At 43.9% G+C, this 15,693-nt stretch overlaps 1 protein-coding gene across 1 annotated transcript in view; it reads right to left on the bottom strand.

The window, feature by feature from the left end:
• Positions 1–15,693, bottom strand: part of LOC309563283 (alpha-2-macroglobulin-like protein 1) — a gene marked incomplete at its 3' end in the record, with an annotated part of 181,820 nt that overhangs the window by 19,046 nt on the left and 147,081 nt on the right. Inside the window, exons 21-25 of the mRNA XM_082267688.1 lie at positions 14,891–15,093; positions 12,392–12,607; positions 8,484–8,593; positions 5,270–5,360; positions 3,223–3,291 (exon numbers count right to left, since the gene is read on the bottom strand). Coding sequence (XP_082123814.1) covers positions 3,223–3,291; positions 5,270–5,360; positions 8,484–8,593; positions 12,392–12,607; positions 14,891–15,093 — 689 coding nt within the window. The remainder of the gene's footprint in view (positions 1–3,222; positions 3,292–5,269; positions 5,361–8,483; positions 8,594–12,391; positions 12,608–14,890; positions 15,094–15,693) is intronic.

Raw genomic sequence — 15,693 nt, 5'->3', positions numbered from 1 at the left:
CCTGGATTTAAGGGGGACTCTGATGGGCACTCCAGGATGTAAGAGGGGACATTGTTGGGCACTCCAAGATGGAAGGGGGGACATTGATGGGCATTACAAGATTTAAGGGGGGAAATTAATGGGCACTCCAGGATGTATGGGAGGGCACTGATGAGCACTCCAGGATGTAAGGGGGTATATTGATGGGCATTCCAGGATGTAAGGGGGGACAATAATGGGCACTCCAAGATGTAAGGGGAAACATTGATGGGCACTCCATGATGTAAGAGGGGACATTGTTGGGCACTCCAAGATGTAAGGGGGGACATTGATGGGCATTACAAGATTTAAGGGGGGAAATTAATGGGCACTTCAGGATGTATGGGGGGGCACTGATGAGCACTCCAGGATGTAAGGGGGTATATTGATGGGCATTCTAGGATGTAAGGGGGAACATTGATGGGCACTCTAGAATGTAAAGGGGGGACATTGGCTCTCCAGGATGTAAAGGGGTAATTTGATTGTCACTCCGGGATGTAAGGGGGGACATTGATTGGCACTCCAAGATGTAAGGGGGGACATTGATGGGCACTCCAGGATGTAAGGGGGACATTGATGGGCACACCAGGATGTAAGGGGGGGGACAATAATGGGCACTCCAAGATGTAAGGGGAGACATTGACGGGCACTCCAGGATGTAAGAGGGCACATTGATGGCCATTCCAGGATGTATGGGAGGACATTGATGAGCACTTCAGGATGTATGAGAGGACGCTGATGGGCACTTCCAAATTTAAAGGTAAACTCTGATAGACACTCTTGTATGTAAGGGATAACTCTGATGCACACTCCGGGTTGAAGGGGGAACTTTGATGGGCACTCCGGGATGTAAGTGGGAACATTGATGGGCACTCTAGGATGTAATTGGGAATATTGATGGGCACACCAGGATGTAAGGGGGACATTGAAGGGAACTCCAGGATGTAAGGGGGGACATTGATGGCCACTCCAGGATGTAAGGGGAAACATTGATAAGCACTCCTGGATGTAAGGGTGACATTGATGGCCACTCCAGGATGTAAGGGGAAACATTGATTAGCACTCCTGGATGTAAGGGTGACATTGATGGGCACACCAGGATGTAAGGGGGGACATTAATGGGCACACCAGGATGTAAGGGGGGACATTAATGGGCACACCAGGATGTAAGGGGGGACATTAATGGGCACTCCAGGATGAATGGGAGGACACTAATGGGCACTTCCGAATGTGAGGGGAAACACTGGTGGACACTCTTGGATGTAAGGAGAAAATCTGATGGACACTCTTGGATGTAAGGGTGATATTGATGGGCATTCGTGGATGTAAGGGAAGACATTGATGGGCACTCCTGGATGACAGGGGGACATTTGTGGGCACACCAGGATGTAAGGGGGACATTGATGGGCATTCCAGGATATATGGAAGGACATTGATGGGCACTCCAGGATATATGGGAGGACGCTGATGGGTACTTCCGATTGTAAGGGGAAACTCTAAAGTACACTCTTGGATGTAAGGGGGACATTGATGGGAACTCCAGGATGTAAGGGGGGACATTGATGGCCACTCCAGGATGTAAGGGGAAACATTGATAAGCACTCCTGGATGTAAGGGTGACATTGATGGCCACTCCAGGATGTAAGGGGAAACATTGATTAGCACTCCTGGATGTAAGGGTGACATTGATGGGCACACCAGGATGTAAGGGGGGACATTAATGGGCACACCAGGATGTAAGGGGGGACATTAATGGGCACACCAGGATGTAAGGGGGGACATTAATGGGCACTCCAGGATGTAAGGGGACACATTGATGGCCATTCCAGGATGAATGGGAGGACACTAATGGGCACTTCCGAATGTGAGGGGAAACACTGGTGGACACTCTTGGATGTAAGGAGAAAATCTGATGGGCACTCTTGGATGTAAGGGGAAACTCTGATGGACACTCTTGGATGTAAGGGTGATATTGATGGGCATTCGTGGATGTAAGGGAAGACATTGATGGGCACTCCTGGATGACAGGGGGACATTTGTGGGCACACCAGGATGTAAGGGGGACATTGATGGGCATTCCAGGATATATGGAAGGACATTGATGGGCACTCCAGGATATATGGGAGGACGCTGATGGGTACTTCCGATTGTAAGGGGAAACTCTAAAGTACACTCTTGGATGTAAGGGGGACATTGATGGGCACACCAGGATGTAAGGGGGGATATTGATTGGCATTCCAGGATGTATGGGAGGACGCTGATGGGAACTTTCGATTGTAAGGGGAAACTCTAAAGTACACTCTTGGATGTAAGGGGAAACTCTGATGGACACTCTTGTAAGTAAGGGAGGACATTGATGGGCACTCCTGAATGTAAGGGGAAACTCTGATGGACATTCTTGGATGTAAGGGGGGACATTGAAGGGCACTCCGGGATGAAGGGGGAACTCTGATAGGCACTCCGGGATGTAAGGGGGACATTGATGGGCACTCCTAAATGTAAGGGGAAACTCTTATGGACATTCTTGGATGTAAGGGGGGACATTGATGGGCACTCCGGGATGTATGGGAGGACGCTGATGGGCACTTTCGAATGTAAGGGGGAACTCTGATGGACACTCTTGGATGTAAGGGGGGACTCTGATGGGCACTCCTGGATTCAAGAGGGGGGAATTGGTTGGCACTCTGGGATTTAAAGGGAGATTTGGATGGGCTCTCCCAGATGTAAGGGGAGACTCTGATGGACAATCCTGGATGCAGGGGGGGGCGACTCTTTATAAAACTAATTTTTTTTTTTTTTGGCCTGTAAATGTTTGTAAACTCTCAATGTGGCATTTGTAGTGAAAGGTTTGGAGACTCCTGCTAAAAAAAATAAAACAGATCAGGTAAATGTTAAAGGGTAACTCCAGTGTTTCCAAACACCTAAACTGCCCCTGCCATGCTAAATCCTGGTGCATTCCGTAGCAAACTCCAGTGCTTGTACAATAACAAAGTGCACAATGTGGCGATGTGGGATTTGCAGCAACACATAACCAATCCGAGAAAACCTCTTGACTGAATGACGTAATTTGGTTGCTATGGGTTGTTGCAGGTTCGATAGCCTTACTGTTCATTGCATGGACGTACTGAATTGGCTTGTTGGTGTCCATCTCCTGACCATAAAACTAAAAATGGATTTAAGAACAAACTTAGAGAATGTACCAACCTCATCCAGATAAATGAAGACTGAGTTTGGATTGGACTCCACTTTTTTAACAAAAGGATAATCTGAGAGCTATAGAAAAACAGAAACAAAAAGAAGAATTACATTTCAGGCAATGGCATCCAGTGTGCTAAATATGAGTATTTTAAACAATTGCAGTGCTATAAATGATGAATAAACAAATGAATGTAATAAAAGTCCATGTAAACAGTCCCATTAAACACTGGGAATGATAAGGAAATCCCTTAATCCGTGAAAAGTGATGGAAGACTTGCAAAGATGCCACCAGCCTGCGATTTACATCACGCTTACCCTAATGTAGTGACCCCCTAATAAGGTAGGTCCCATACACTTTGTTTAACAATTGGAAGCAGAATCTAAATTTCTGGGAAGAAGCTCCCTCATTCAGATGAACGGCACCAGACACAATATGGCAACATCTGCATCCCTCATTCATGAAAGTTACGGCAAGGAGCATTCAGATGACCAGGCTTTCATGCAAATAAAACTATCCACATAGCGTAATCTCATTAAACTTTATTATAGTGCAATAAAAGAGTAACGCTCACATATAGAAAGCCTTGGGAGAAGCATGTAATAGATACATCCATCTTTCCGATAATTAAAGTGGCCGACATCGACTGCGCATGTGTAGTAGCGTGTGTGCAAAACTAGATCCGACACGTTTCGTCATATGTGACGTCATAAGGGGTGTTATTAGAAAGACGGACGTAATGACGTCACTTTCGCAACCCGCCAGTTGAGGCGAACCCAGAAAAGCCCTATCACCTTGTAAAAGTGTTTTTGTCTGAAACTCTGTTTTTATATGTTGCGTTTTTATTAAATTCTAAAATACTGCGATAACGTTTCATTGAACCTGGAGGAAATTTGAAGTATATAGAGACAGCAAGTTGGGAATATAGAAAGAAAAGAGAAGATCTGTGGTACCCCCACCACCAGATATAAGCAGGTTTGACCCCCCGACTGAAAAGCTGAGGGTCTTTTTCTTCTGGTGAGTAGGGGTGTGTGCCACACTGCACGTCATGTTTACCTGGAGCACTTCAGCACTTTTATTATAACCTTTTGGGCACTGAGCACTTTATTGGAGAATGGATGTTCACTAAATGGATCACTGTTGAAATCAAGACATTCTGTCACATTTTTCAGTTGGAATAATTTTTTTACTATTTTTATTTTTATGATTTTGTTTGGCTTATTATTAGAGAATTTTGTTTATACTGTATGCGCTGTGGTAAAACTTGCGATGTGGTAGTATGCTGCCATGCTGACGTCAGGAAAACATATTGTTGAGGCAAAAGGGTTTAAACTAGTAATGCAACCCATTGGGCCAATCAATGCCAGGTTTGCCAACTGTCCAAAAATTCCATTCCATAAAGGTACCTGGATTAAATCCATCCAAAAAGGTCATTACAGCTAGAATAGGGTTAACCGGTTAACCTTGGGACTTTTTGTAAAATTAATACAATTTTTTGCAATGTGGTCTTGGTTCAAAACTTTCCTTGGGGAGCAGAGGAGCCTCCAGTAATGTAAGCCACTATTTATTTTTAGATCTTTTGGTGTTTGTTAGGCTCCATTCACACCTGAGCGTATCGATTTACTGGCATTTTTCGTGTGCTTTTTTAAGCTTTTTGCTGCTTTTTACAAGCTTTTTTAAAGCATTTTAGAAGTATATTACAAGCAATTTACAGCTTCAGGTATTCTTGTTTAGCCAATAGAAAGCACTAGGGGGAGGGGAAGGAGAGGAAATTAGGGGGGGAGAGCGTTTTACGGGTGTTTTACAAGCATTTCTATTGAAATCTATGAGGCCAAAAATGCTTGTAATCTGCCAAAAAAAAGCTCATGTGCTTTTTTAAGCTTCAGGAAATTTGTTGCAGGCAACAGAACGCTCAGATGTGAACAGGGGGCCATTGAAATGAATGGGATTTTGCTTGTTGGGCGTTTTGGAGCGACAGACCTGAGCATTTTACAAGCTGAAATGCGCTCAGGTGTGAACAGGGCCTAATACTGTTAACAGTTTTTTATACTTTACCTGCAGAGCTGTGTATTCGTTCGTACTAAAACCCGACAGCATTTCGGCTTGAATAATGACCATATTGGTGGTTGTCCGAGGCCCATTGTAGCTGCATAAAAAAAAAAAAAAAAAACAGTTTCCACCACTCTATCCATCAATTATTTCCAGTAAATTTACAAGTATATTCAAGCCAGACATTGTTATACCTGTATATGGCGGGTAATACAATAGATTTTTTTTTAAGAGTTTGAAACAGATATTCTCTCATTATAGGGGACAGGTATGAAATGTCAAAATATTCATTTCATTAATGTGGTAGGTTACATAAAGAGGCAGGAACTGGGGGGCCATTTTAAAGGATAAGTTCACCTTTTTTTTTTTTAAATAATAAATGCACATTTTTTGCAGGTAAAAAAAGTGTGCATTTACAATTTTTTTTTTTTAGAAGCCTGGAAAGCGTTGCACCCGCGATCAGTGAGTCGCTGATGTCATGCAAGTCTGTCTGCCCATTCCTCGTACGGCCATTCAGTTTCAAACTGACAGGAAGAATCAATGAACCACCAGCGCCGGGGACGTTTATTGAGAACTACAAGCCAACAACTGTTAAGGCTCTCGGTAGTTGTAGCCCATTCATTCACAGGACACTATAAGAGAATGACGTGGCGGGGTGGGCGGAGCCCCGCATCGCCACGTTTTGTTAGATTGCGGCAAAGAGCAGTGGGAGAAGATCCCTGGCTCACTGCCAAAATGGGGGATTGGGGGGGGCAATACCTTTGTTATATGTTACACCCTGAATATGTTACAAAAGGTGAACCTCTCCTTTAAATCCCCCCAAAAAATTGATCCAACTGATCAAGGGTTTCAAAGTCTTCATCCCACTGGCGAAACACAACGCTCTATACTGTATGTAGCCTCATACACACAGGGCTGTTTTTCCTCCCCTGGACATGAGCGTTCACTTGTTTGGCGTTAATATATACTGTTGGCCAAAATATTAATTTATTCTGGCCATTAGAATGCATTAACACACAATCGTAAGATTGCACCTAAACGTGTCTATAGTGCGTATTTGCTGTTTCTTCCTTCCAAACGCTCTTCTTCTGAATGCACAAGTGGTGTTTTTTTTTTTTTTTCTCCCTTTAAACGCCTGTAAATGCCTATGTGTGCATGGACACATACTAGTGGATTAACTAAAGGCAAATAGACTGTGGGGGTTATTTACTAAAACTGAAGAGTGCACAATTGTTTTGGATTTGGACCAGAACAGTCCGAGATTATATCTGCCCCTTCCTAATTTTAGATTAATGTGCGCGCACAGAGAATAAACCAAACTCTGACACAGTCAGTCGAGTCATTAGTTCGTTCTGATTTTATTAGTTCCTCTTTTGTCTTTATAAAGACTGAGGAAAGTCATTTCCGGGAAATAGTCATATATAATACGTATAAGGTGGTGATTGGTTGATTAGAGTATCTATGTGTCTATGTCTTCCTTCCAGGACATGACGAGGTCTTATCTTGGGTGTAGTGTCCCTGTTCAGGCGCCATCTTGCTTCCACGAAGGGAGGGGTGATCTAGCTGCATTTTGAGTAAGGTAGTAAATCTCAGCAGTAACATAAATATATATATATATATATATATATATATATATATATATATATATATATATATATATATACATACATAAGGTATGCACCATAAGGTGAAATAGGCATTTCACTAATATAACCAGTATTACATCCATTACACAATCTGGTGCATAGAAATCAATCAGCTTCCAGGATTTACTGTCAAAGCTTAATTGAACACGCTGAAGTTAGAAGCTACCATATACAGCTGCACCAGATTCTGAGTAAACCATTATTAGTAAATCTCCCCCTGTGCGCTTTGGACGTGCAATAGCATTCTGCAAGTGCAGCTGTTCCAGAGCTTAGTAAATAAGGGGAAGCTCTGCTGACTTCCATCATCAAATCATGCGCAAGCAAAAATTATTATTTTTTTTTAATTGTCTTGCATGTGATCACAGCCTCATTTACTAAGCTCTGGAGAATCTGCATTTGCAGAGTGCACAGTCTATTTGCCTATAGTAAATCCACCCCATAAGCTAACAGAGAGGGGTGCTTAGAGACAGGAAAATAAACCGTCAAATGCCTGTAAAAGTGTTGTTTTTGACGTCCTGTGTTCATGAAGCCTCAATATAGTGTGCCCAGTAAGCTCAGTAAATAGTTTGCTTGGGTCAACTTGGCCCACAACAAATTATTTAAAGGGATATTAAACATGGAGTTAGGCTTTAAAGTGATTGTAAACCCATAATCATTTTTTTTTAATAACAAACATCTAATACTTACCTGCTCTGTAAGTGCCCGTTCACACTAATATGACTTGTCAGGCGACTTGGTCAGCCTGGCAAGTCGTGCACCGTCGCTGTCATTGAGTAGTACAGGACCGGTTCTAATAGGAGCGACACAAGTTGCTCCGACTTAGAAAAAGAGTCCTGTACTACTTCGGGGGGACCTGGAGGAGACATTAATTTCATGAAGTCCGTGCAAGTCGCGCTGAAGTTGTGCTGCACGCGACTTTACAGGTCGCCCCCTAAGTCGGATCGACCTAGTTAGTGTGAGCCGGCACTAATGGTTTTGCGCAGCGCAGCCCCAATCCTCCTCTTCTCGGGTCCCCTACCGGTGCTCCTAGCTCCTTCCCCTTGCTGAATGCTCACCATAGGAAGCCACTTGCTATGGGTCCACTAGTGAATGCCCGTGCCTGAGCCAGCTTGGTGTGTCCATAGGCACACCAAGCATGGCTTGGCCCCGCCCCCTCTTCATTGGTTGTGATTGCTATTGGTTGCCACTGGCTCCAGCTGCTACCCCTGCGCCTATGAGGAGGGAGAGAGCAAAATGTCGATTTGATCTCACTAACCATTTGAAAATAAAACAAACTATTTCAAACAAAATTCTACTCTTTTATAGGCAGGTTAAAGAGGAGCTCCAGCCCCCCCACCAATGAATCCTTGGCCTGGCGGAGAGGGGGGGGGGGGGCGAACTTCCGGGGGACCTCGCCACGGTGAGATCACCCAGAAGTAGGAACGGGTACCTGTCAGAAACAGGAACCCCCCCCCCCCCCCCAAAAGGTCACAGCGGAGTGGGGGAGGAAGCAAAGAAGTGGAGCTTCTCTTTTTGGGTGGAACTCTGCTTTAAGTCTGATACCCTTGTCCTGTGTCCCTGCCGAAGAACAGTACCTGACAATTACATGAAGGTACAACATTCCATCTTCACAGCCAGTGATCTCTGCATAGATGCTAAATGTCGACTTTTCCACCAAAGGCAGTTCATTGTACCTTAAGACAATCTATTAGAAATAAACAGATGGAATTAGAAAATTTGCCAACCAGGTTTATTTAATACCATGAGAAAAGGAGCAGTGATGTGTTAACACCTATATCCACTACATCATAAATCTGCTTTGAGCAGCTTTAAGCACAACTGTGGAAGCTTTTACCTTTGCCCCAGAATGAGGCAAACTTCCCTAACCCGTTTACTGCCAAAACATTTTTTTTTTTTGCATTTTTTTTACACAGGTTTAAAAAATGATTTTATGAAGATTACTTAAAACCCCCAAAATAATATAAATGTTCTGAAAGCAGAGACCCTGGAGAATAAAATAGTGGTAGCTCCAGATTTTTATGGCACAGGATATTAGCGCAAAGGTTTATCAAGCATACAATTTCATTAAAGAATACACTAATTCTAGGGCACACAAACACAATATCTTACCCATTTTTTTGTATAATATAAAAGTTGAGGTTGTGCCGAGTAATGTGGGGGTGGGGTGGGACATAAAAATATATATTTTTTTTTTGGGGGGGGGGATTAAATGCTTGGGTGTAAAACATTTTTGACCTTTTGTTTATTAAAACTTTTTTTTTTTTTTCATCACATAGAGCACAAAAAGTCCCCTATGTGATTATTTATTTTTTGGTGAACCAGCTCTTTTGACCTGCCTGAGCCACATTGGAAGAAGAGGAATTGTCTTAGGCCACCCATAAAATACACTAACAATAAGGATAACTGATAGACAGAAAAAGTTGGGGAGATCACAAGTTAACGATCACTGATAAAGATGTACCTATCTGAGCAATAAAACGTCCTTTATTTGTAATATTTTTTATAATAAAAGTTAAAGAGGACAATATAAAACGAGTGCGATATTTGATGAACTAACCCATCAATATCTGTTTGGATGGAGTAGAAATTCTCACTGAATTTTCAAGATGCTTATCAGATATTTTGGTTTAAATTTTGCCCTTCCTGTGCTTCATCCTTGAAAATAGTTGCACACAAATATCGGTGCTGCCGAAAACTGATGACATAAATAAGGCGTGATTGCAAAGAGTGGGAGATTTTTGTTTGGGAGGATAACACTTGTAAGGCTGGGTTCACACTAGCTGTGGCCTAAGGCTAGGTTCACACTGATGCAAATTGGATGCGGGATTCCCTGCATCCAATTTGCATGCCAGAAGAGTGTGACTGGTTCTCAATGGAGTCGGGTTAACACACCTCTGGGGCGGCCACAGTCCGGATTGCAAAAGAGTCCTGTGCATCTTCTGGTCCATTTCAGGTGCAAATTCAGCCAAAAATTTGGACCTGATTCGCATCTGAAATGGTGAACAGGGACGCGCCAGACCCCTTGCTGTGAGCTGCGGCCGCAGCTAGTATGAACCTAGCCTAAAAGTCCAGTAAAGAGACAGTGTCAAATTGGCAGCATGTGTTCCCTAAGTATAAATGCAACTGACACCAACTGCAGTCCAACTGATACCAACAATAGGGCGGAAGGTCCCGCACATCAGAACAAGACCGCTGTGTGTAAACAAGTGTCAGTCTCAACCTGGGCCCCCACCAGGCTATGCCTCCAATGCGTTTCACTCCACCCACCAGAGCCGACTCATGGGAAAACACCATGGGTGCCAACAATAGGGCACTATTCCTCCCACTGACACCAATGATGGAGCACTATTCTTCCCACTTACACCAATGATGGGGCACTATTCCTCCCACTGACACCAATGATGGAGCACTATTCTTCCCACTTACACCAATGACGGAGCACTATTCCCCCCACTGACACCAATGATGGGGCACTATTCCTCCCACTGACGCCAATGATGGAGCACTATTCTTCCCACTGACACCAATGATGGAGCACTATTCTTCCCACTGACACCAATGATGGGGCACTATTCCTCCCACGAATACCAATGATGAAGCACAATTCTTCCCACTTACACCAATGATGGGGCACTATTCCTCCCACTGATACCAATGATGGGGCACTATTCCCCCTACTGAGACCAATGATGGGGCACTATTCCTCCCACTGACACCAATGATGGGGCACTATTCCTCCCACTGACACCAATGATGGAGCACTATTCCTCCCACTTACACCAGTGATGGGGCACTATTCCCCCTACTGACACCAATGATGGAGCACTATTCCCCCCACTGATACCAATGATGGGGCACTATTCCTTCCATTGACACCAATGATGGGGCACTATTCCTCCCACTGACACCAATGATGGAGCACTATTCTTCCCACTTACACCAATGATGGGGCACTATTCCCCCCACTGACACCAATGATGGGGTACTGGCTTCTAGTCTGGCCCCTCTAAAGTCTGAAGGATAATAAACTGGCCCTTTGTTTAGAAAGTTTGGAGACTCTTGACCTAAACGTATGATGCTTGCGCCCCCTGGGAGGAGCACAGCCAATGGTGCCATACTCTTCTGTGCAGAAAAATTGTTGCCGTAAAGAATGGACCACATCCCTATGTAGTACAAAACCATAAAGACAGAAAAAAGATGGGGTTTACGGGCCCAAATGAGATGGTCAAAATATATGATGCAACACGGAAATAAAGTTAAAAATACATATTTATTGATAAATTCTGTTCACATAAAAAAGCATGCATAACCATGCTATGAAGACATGCATACATATAACATCTACATATAGTGAATTTAAAATGAGAACACAAAATGGGTAACCGGATGGTGGGGTCTCAGTCAGAAAAGATGGACATGGTCCCTGTGCAGCCAACGCGTTTCACTTGACTTCGCTTCTTCAGGGCTTAAGAGACCAGAGAACCAACTAGTGTTCCCCTAGAGACAGGTTCCACTTGTATGGCAGACGTAGACCGTGTGTCGATCTTGCAGTAATAATAATTTTTATGACCATCCAACACAATAGTGCATTGGGGTCTATATTACCTAATAAGAAAGCACGTGTACCATATAGGCACCTATAGGTACCCCTATTTTATATGCACATATATGTTCTTGCAGTAATAATAATTTTTGTAGATCGACACACGGTCTACGTCTGCCATACAAGTGGAACCTATCAAATTCCTGTTTGTCCTGTGAGTCCGCACGTCTCTAGGGGAACACTAGTTGGTTCTCTGGTCTCTTAAGCCCTGAAGAAGCAAAGTCAAGCGAAACGTGTTGGCTGCACAGGGACCATGTCCATCTTTTCTGACTGAGACCCCACCATCCGGTTACCCATTTAGTGTTCTCATTTTAAATTCACTATATGTAGATGTTATATGTATGCAAGTCTTCAAAGCATGGTTATGCATGCTTTTTTATGTGAACAGAATTTATCAATAAATATGTATTTATTGCATCATATAATTTGACCATCTCATTTGGGCCCTTAAAACCCCATCTTTTTTCTGTCTTTATAGTTTTGTACTCTTCTGTGCAGGAGGAACCCAAAACTGGGCTACATTCATCATCCATTAGCTACACTTGAGACCCTCTAGATCTCCAAGGTACTACAGCATACCATGACATGCACACTGCCATGTAGCAGGCCACATGGGGTACTCCGTAAGGCAGATTAACAGCATCCCCCTTACATGTACATTAGTGTTGAATATGTTGTTCTTGAGGTTCCTGTAACACTAAAGAGCAGCAGTTACTTTAATGGAGAGCACTGCAGAGACTTATGTCATTCAGTTACTGCAGAGACTTGTACATGCTGCTTTTGAACCAAGGTTATCTGTGGTGGAACAGGAACCCCATGCTGAACATTCGCTTGTGCTTAGTATCTCAGAGTAAAACATAGAAAGTTGAGGAAAGACACCTGAGTGAAAACGCAACCATTTCCATTAACGGTTAGACTGTAATTCCCAGGAATGTTAGGCAGAGGATGTTTCTGGAGGAGTAGACGATTGGTCTTGTCCACCTTGAACTGCTGCAGAGAGACATTATTTCCAAAGACCGTCACCAGCAGGTTTGAGTTGGGGTTGAATGTGAGTTTGGTGTATTTAGCAAGAGCTTGGATGGCCACAACTGTATCCTGTGAGCAGAGAATAGTAAAGGTCAATAATGGAGCTCGTTTAGCTTTGCATATCAGAGAAAGCGTTAGAGAAGACATCTGAAAGTAAAAGTCCTACTTTCAGATGTCTGCTATTACCTTCAACCTAGAAGACACAGACCCAGAGAATATACTGTAAGTGCAGAGCATCATGGACCTTAGCCTTGTCAGTTGAATAAAGTGGTTCTGCATATTTAGCTTTGGTATAGCTCAAGTTGTGAGTAACACCATGCATAACAGTGAAATTAAGGTCAATGTACTACATCTTTAGTAGCTATATTTGTCCCTTTTGGGATCCTGTGTGTATACTAATAATGGTCAAATGACAGAAATCTGAGAAAGATTAGGCCTGGAGCTGGAAGCATAGCATAAGAGGAAGGCCGACATGTTCTGGGTCTTACCTGATTGGAGAAAGCAAGGGTGGGGCAAGGTGGGGCCCCAGTGGAATGATAATGGAGAGAGGACTCATGAGTCTAAAGCCTAGTACACACGCAACGATTATCGGCCGACCGATCGTCCGTCTTTTGTCCAGAGTGGTGTTTTGTTGGTTGGAATGTGCCTAGACTGCACACAAATTTTCTCGCCCGACAAAATTCTACTTCAGAAGTGATGTCATGTGTTGGTTTGCTTTCTTTGTGTTCTTTCTTCTCTGAGCATGCCCAGACTTGCTCATTAGATTTTTCCCTGTCGAAATCTCTACTGACTGCACGAAAATCGGCCGTGTTTTAACGACAGACAAAAATTTTATAGCCTGCACACCAGATTTTTTTCGGCCGAAAATCGTCAGATTGGTCGTCGGACGAAAATTCCCTGCCGATTTTCGACGCGTGTGTACGAGGCTTTATAGTCAGTTGGAGTTGAACAGTGACAGATGAGCTTCTCCCACCCTCCCTCCCTGATCCTTTGGCCCTAGTGGCAGTTCTTTTTCTCCCTTTCTTTTTATACTGGCATTTTCTCTCGTTTTAGTTCTATGCTTTCTGTGTTTACAGTGAGTGAGTTGGTGCTATTTTACGTTTTCACAAATATGTTCTTATGAGTGCGAGTTGTCGTAGCAGCTGATAGGGGTCTCAGAGCCTTTGGAGGGGGTGGATGGTTTAAATAATTTGGAGAGTAATGAATTGGGCCCATCTCAGGTATGGGTGTACCTTCCCTATTCAAGTAAGGCAGTAATGTATTGATGGTTATTCGGCTGTATCGAACGTATATTGATTGTAAAACTGACCTTGAGTCGGTTTAGTAGTGGCTAGGAACCATGAGGTAGAATTTTGGAAGATACAGCAGGTCGGTATATATACAGGTGCCTCAAAGACCCTAGACCTATAAGAAGGTCAGTCATTGATATTGTTGTTATGGTTGTTATCATTTTGAAAAAGTAGAATTTATTTTCTTGTAATAAACGTTATTTTTGAGATTCTGTTATTTAATAAATGTCTGCTATGGCCTTTCTACCTCAAAAGAATCTCTACAGTCGTCTGGTTACTGGGATGACAGGAATTTTCTTACAGTGCCCGAACAAGGGATGGGCAGGAGGGGCAGCTGCCTATGGGCACTGGGATGTCATGTGAAATGGGCTTGGGTGCCACAAGGAGATTGGGGTAGAGGGGATTAGTGTTGGAAGGGAAAATTTGGGGGTGGCAGGGGTAAGTATTGTTCTAGGAGGAGCAATTTGAGGGGGATGTACTAAGAGTGGGGATTTAGGGAAATTTGTGTCAGGAGGGGAGATGGGGGGATGCAGATTTGTGCTAGGAGGGATTGGGGGGATTTGAGCTGAGAGGGGGGATTTGAAGTGGGGACTGTAGAGAGGATGTGTACTAGGAGGGCAAATTTTAGGGGTAGAGGATTTGTGCTAGGAGTGATTTTTTTTGGGGGAAGGGGCATTTGATCTGGGGGGGGATTAGGGGTATGGAGGGGCAAATATTTGTGCATGTTTAGCAGGGCATGGATTTGTACTGGGAGGAGGGAGAATTTATGCTTAGGGGGAAAGCATGCACATTAGTGCTTCGGGGGGGGGGGGGGGGGTTTGCTGACACATAATCAGCATACATACATACTGTTCATACATCTTAGGGGGTGAAGTGTGGCATGTTCGCCCTTGTCCCGGAAATGGGTTGGGGGTTATATTCGAGGTCATGACAGTCATAGGGAATTGCAGTACCTTAGTCAAGTGTATAGGGCAAGAAGAGCAAAGTGAAGAATTATGAAAAGAGTAAAGATAAGCAATTCAATCAAATTAAGAACATTTCTACAAATCGGCAGTTTCCTCACCTGTGTGGATGCAAATCCTCCGTACGGATTTTGTTGTTTGGACAGCCAGCTGACAATGCGGGAAGAAGTCGTTAGCTCTGCCGTGCTTAGCTCAGGACCAGAGACCAATGCCAGCAAGACGTAAGCTGTCAGTTCTACACTGGCTGATGCTAGGTCAGAATTCTCTGAAGAGCTTAAAGTGTATGGCCAATGCAAGTCACTTCCTGGAGAACAGAAGACTTGAATAAGTGACAGGTAAAAAAAACAGTGGAAATAGTCAGACTACCCAAGAGGGACAGATGGAGGATGGGGAGTCAGCCCCTGACTTCTAATATGTCTATGTTGCTCAAACAGTGAGATCTCTCTGCCATAATTCCCAGCTCTGCTCATATCTGCCAGGGAGTTTGGGGCATTTCTGTCCACCTTTGTGTTTTCCAGCTCTTCCTGCTACATTTTCTATAGTATAACATCAGTAAAATGCCATCATAGATAGTGGGGGGCCCTTATAATGGGCTCAGAAGGTGTGCATAACTGGAAAGACAGCACAGGAATTGTGGGAGCCCCTGATAATAGGCAAAGCAGGCATACCGACTCAGTATGTATGTGTGCAAAGCCAAGAACCCAATGCATGGATGGTAGGAGACCCTCGTAACTGGCACAGCAGGTGTGCAAACCCAAGCACCCAGTGCAGGGATGGTGGAGACCCTCATAATGGGCACAGCAGGTGTGCAGACCCAAGAAACCAGTACAGGGATGGTAGAAGACCCTCAGAATAGGCACAGCAGGTGTGCAAACCCAAGAACTGAGTGCAAGGATGGTGGGAG

The sequence above is a fragment of the Pelophylax lessonae genome (genome assembly GCF_965119305.1).
Source record: "Pelophylax lessonae genome assembly, chromosome: 9".
NCBI lineage: Eukaryota > Metazoa > Chordata > Amphibia > Anura > Ranidae > Pelophylax > Pelophylax lessonae.
This window is presented reverse-complemented; position numbering and strand designations above follow the sequence as displayed.